Here is a 4860-nt window from a genome sequence, read left to right on the forward strand (position 1 = left end):
TTCTGGTGGGAAATATACCAGTTTTATACATAACTGGAAAGAAGGTCTTCCATTCTTTCAGATTCTAGCAACATTTAGGAAGATAAACTGACAATTTTGTGAGTTATGTCCTTTGAAAGGCCATTACCCAAAATTACCAAAAATTGTGCAAAGTTTTGCGCATGGCTTCATTGAGGCATATCTCTAATATATTTTGAGTTACAAGAATTATTCTTGCAGTTTTGTAAAGGTAAGACCTTCTTCTTTCAGAATTCGACCAATTTATTCACAAAACTCCGACGAGAATGGAAGATATGCCTCGAAATGTAAAATAAAAAATTAAAAATCCACTCCAATCGATCAGGTGGCGCCCAAATGTAAACATAAACAATAACAGCTGGAGACTGGGTGTAGCTACTATCATGGCTCTCTCAGTTAATTTTCGGGAGATCTTTATTTTTTATTTACGTATTTTTATTTTTATTTTTAATTTATTTTACCCCTCCACCACCCATTTGATAAAAATTTTATTATTTTTTTTTTTGTTTTAAAAACTGAAGTGATTTCAAAAAACGACGTTTTCTTGATATTTTGTTTATTTGTTTCTTTGTTTTCATTCTTTGAGGTTTTGTACAAATCTAAAATATTTATTTTTTTTTATATATAATACTCTTGTTGTTGTTGGTTTCTTTTTCTATTTTTATATATATAAATTCTACAACTAAATAATGTATTCCAAAAATATTTACAATAATTAAAATAAACAACTTATAATAAATCTTACAAACTAAAAAAATTATTTTTTTATGTGGCAAAAAAAAATAACAATAAAAATAAAAAAAATATTATTTTGTGAGATTTTGTTGTTGTTGTTTTTTTTTCTAACTAAATAATGTCTAACTAAGGAAATGTGTGTGTGTGGAAGCACTTAAAAACCTATAATGACTTAGAGTTTCCTCCACCCCACCGCCTTATGGCAGGGGCGTATTGTCTACACTTAGAAATCCCGTCGCTGTTGAACCTACCTTTTTGGAACGTTTGCAGGACAGATGTTGATTGGCCAACAAATCGCTTAAATCTTGACAGTCTTCTGGTTGTTCGGGTATGGTAAGGTTGCTGCTGCTGTGAATACCGCAGGCATTATCCTCATCTCCGCTGGCCGAACAGGTGGAACAGTCGGAGGTTTTACGCTCCAGCTGTAGGCGCATGCCATTGACCAGGCACTCCGCCCCATCCAGGGCCGATATGGTTGAACCACAATAGTAGAGGTTACTACACGACGAGGCTGCACTTACATCGGAGTTATTGTCGAGCGCATCTTTTTCCGTGCCGGCGGTATCCAATGAGGAACGACGTCGCATTCGCTGGGCCCGAAAGTATTCGATTTCCTCCAGCGTTATGCCACACATAATATCATCGGAATAGTCAGAGACCACCACGGAGGGGGTGCGCACAAAGCGCACACCCTGCATATCGGCTGGGGGAAAATCGGAAATGCATGACTGGGAAGATTCACGCCTAGAACTGCCTCCCGACCGAGGATCCTCGGGAATTTCCACCACCCTTTCCTCGAGCAGAACTTTGGTGGGTATTTGTGTTTGGTTGAGGCTAAAATTGGCCAGCATATCCACGGGCGGGGAGTCTGGAAGGGTTGTGGGTTCAGCCAAAGGCAAAAGGGCCGGCCTGAGAGGTAAATCTGTTACCGTCAAGGTCATGCGTCGTTTTTGTTGTTGCTGCCCGCTGGGTGGTGTGGCCTCTGAGGTATCCATGAGAGACTCATCCACATCCAAACCCAAGGCTGAATCACTGCTGGCCGATCGGGCCACCTTATCTTTGCGTTTCGGTACACGTTCTATGGCTGTGTGGGTGGTACGTATCGACTCATTGTCATCATCCGAGCTATAGGGACTTTGGCCCAAATTGCAACCCTCATCGGAGAGAGGTGAGCTGCGTTGATCCAAAACTTCCGGTTTCAGCGAGACCATATCCATGTCACTGGCGATTTTCGCTTGGGGCACAATCATGTCGAAACGTTTGGCCAATTCCTTGACACTGGGGAAAACTTTTGCTGCGTCCTCGGCTAGGTGAGGGTTAGAACTGCTCTTCAGAGATTTCTTGGCTTGTAAATCCAATTTCCTTAATTCCACCAGGGATTTAGGTTCCGTATCTGCGGATTTTTTTTGTGGAATTTTCAATTTCAAATTGTGTTGCTTCTTTAGCAGGCGTTTGCTTAGCGTTGAGGTCTTCGGCTGGTAATCCAATTGGGAGAAATCTTTGAAAAATTCCTGCTTCAATAGAGCTTTACGTTCCGCCAAACTAGGTATCCGTAAAATTTCCTCTGCGTGTTGTATTAGTTCTGGCTTGTCTTGAATACTGCTTACTACTACTGGCTGCCGAGCTGAGTTCGATTCCAGTAGTTCACATTGGTGAGCGTTACGGCAATTTATTGGTGATGTTTCCGTTTCCAGAGTTCTCTGATAACTGGCTTCGCTGGCTGGCTTTGTTATGGTTTTATGCGTCAACAGCGTTGCCGTTTGATTTTGTAATACTTCGGCGACGATAGGCAACGATGGCGACAATGACGAAGATGACGACGGCAATGATGATGAGGAGGAAGGTTTTACCGTTTGTTCTCCCAGGGCAGCAACAACACTATTGAGTTTATGCTGCTGCGGCTCTCTATGGCCGCAGCAACAACAACCACTTGTTGAATTGTTTGACGCACTCGGCCGGGAGATTGTCATCGTCGTCGTGGTCGTTAATACTTCGTTGCCACTCGTCTGTTGTTGTTTACAAATATTGCCATTGGCGTGGGTTGTGTCAGCACCAGCATTATCAGTTCTCGGCAAACCCGACGGCCTCTCTTGCTCTCTCCACTCACCCACCATGTTGACATTATGGCCCCGCTCTTCCTCTCTCTGCTGCTCTCCCACCACATCATTGTTGCCATTGTGGCGTTGCAGTTTAGAGTCGTTGATCGCAGCTGCTGTCGCCGCCAGGTTTTCTGGCATTTTGCTTACGTCGTTTATCATAGTTTGTTGTTATTGTTTTTTTTTTGTCTATTATTTTTATTTGTTTCAGCGCGATTAGATTACAGCATGTTGTATATATCGCACATGGATCGGTGGATGGTTAGATGTCGCCGTCTTGTTCTTCTTTTTTCGTTATTGGAAATGTTGTTCGTTTTCTCAATAATTGATTTTTGCCATAAAATTGTAAATTGTTTATTTTTATTTTTCGTATTTTTTTTTTTTTTTTGGGCTACAATGGGTGATGAAATAAGGTCAAAATGTGGAGTCAGAATCTGGATTGTTCGACCATCATAGGGATCCCTACAAAATAATCTAAACTTGTCTCAGACAAAATGCTGGGAGATTTGCTTGAAATACTATTGTCCAAGCTCATGACAAAACCGTACAATTTTCGCCGATATTTCAATTGGAAGTATGGCAACACTGCACATCGGGACAAAGCTATGGATCCCAACTTTCAAAAAAATTGTATTGCATTAAAATCTACTAATTATTCCGGAAGATATGGCCTCTTGAAGGCGATTACCCAAAAAAGTCCAAAAAAAGGGGGAAATTTGGGTACTTAAATTCGGTCCAATTTTCGTCGATAGTTCAATTGGAAATATGGGCACACTGTAGGTAAGAACAAAGCTAAGAGTCCCTACTTTCAAAAACATGTAATTGCATTAAGATCTACCGATTATTCCGGAAGATATGGCCTCTAAAAAGCGATTACCTAAAAAGATCCAAAATAGGGCAAATTTGGATACTTAAATTCCGCCCAATTTTCGCCGATATTTCAATTAGATAGTATGGCAACACTGTATGTTAGAACAAAGCTAAGGGTGCCTACTTTCAGAAAACATACAATTGCATTAAAATCTACAAATAACTCCGGAAGATAAGGCCTCTGCAACGCGATTACCCAAAAAGATCCAAAATAGGGCAAATTTGGGTACTTAAATTCCGTCCAATTTTCGCCGACATTTCAATTGGAAATATGGCAACACTGTATGTCAGAACAGAGCTAAGGGTGCCTACTTTCAGAAAACATACAATTGCATTAAAATCTACAAATAACTACGGAAAATATGGCCTCTGGAAGGCGATTACCCAAAAAGATTAAAAAAAGAAGAAATTTGGGTACTTAAATCCCGTCCAATTTTCGCAGATATTTCAATTGGAAATATAGCAACTCTGTAAGTCAGGACAAAGCTAAGAGTCCCTACTTTCAAAAACATCTAATTGCATTAAAATCTACCAATTGTTCCGGAAGATAAGTCCTCTGCAACACGATTACCCAAAAATATCCAAAACAAGTGGAAATTTGGGTACTTAAATTCCGCCCAATTTTCGCCGATATTTCAATTGGACATATGGCAACACCATACGTCAGAACAAAGCTAAGGATGCCTACTTTCAAAAAAATTTATTGCATTTAAAATCTACCAATTATTCCGGAATATAAGGCCTCTGCAATACGATTACCCAAAAAGGTGAAAAATAGGGCAAATTTGGGTACTTAAATTCCGTCCAATTTTCGCCGATATTTTAATTGGAAATATGGCAACACTGTATGTCAGAACAAAGCTAAGAGTGCCTACTTTTAGAAAACATATAATTGCATTATGATCTACCAATTATTCCCTAAGATAGGGCCTCTGCAATATGACAACCCAAAAATTTCCAAAAAAGGACAATTTGGGTACTTAAATTCCGTCCAATTTTCGCCGATATTTCAATTGGAAACATGGCAACTCTGCAAGTCAGGACATAGCTAAGGGTCCCTTCTTTCAAAAACATGTAATTGCATTAAGATCTAACAATTATTCCGGGTGATAGGGCCTCTGGAAGGCGATTACCCAAAAAG

General features: G+C 40.0%; 1 protein-coding gene across 1 annotated transcript; it reads right to left on the bottom strand.

The window, feature by feature from the left end:
- Positions 1-874: 874 nt before the first annotated feature.
- LOC101890734 (uncharacterized) lies at positions 875-3348 on the bottom strand. Its single transcript, XM_059123460.1, has one exon. It carries the CDS (start codon positions 3009-3011, stop codon positions 951-953), a length of 2061 nt encoding a protein of 686 aa, XP_058979443.1. The 5' UTR covers positions 3012-3348; the 3' UTR covers positions 875-950.
- Between the last annotated feature and the right edge of the window lie 1512 nt (positions 3349-4860).

This window comes from Musca domestica, unplaced genomic scaffold, assembly GCF_030504385.1.
Source record: "Musca domestica strain aabys unplaced genomic scaffold, Musca_domestica.polishedcontigs.V.1.1 249, whole genome shotgun sequence".
NCBI lineage: Eukaryota > Metazoa > Arthropoda > Insecta > Diptera > Muscidae > Musca > Musca domestica.

Bases quoted from the DNA above. Each gene is read 5' to 3' on its own strand.
- LOC101890734 (XM_059123460.1), bottom strand. From the start codon at position 3,011: ATGATAAACGACGTAAGCAAAATGCCAGAAAACCTGGCGGCGACAGCA.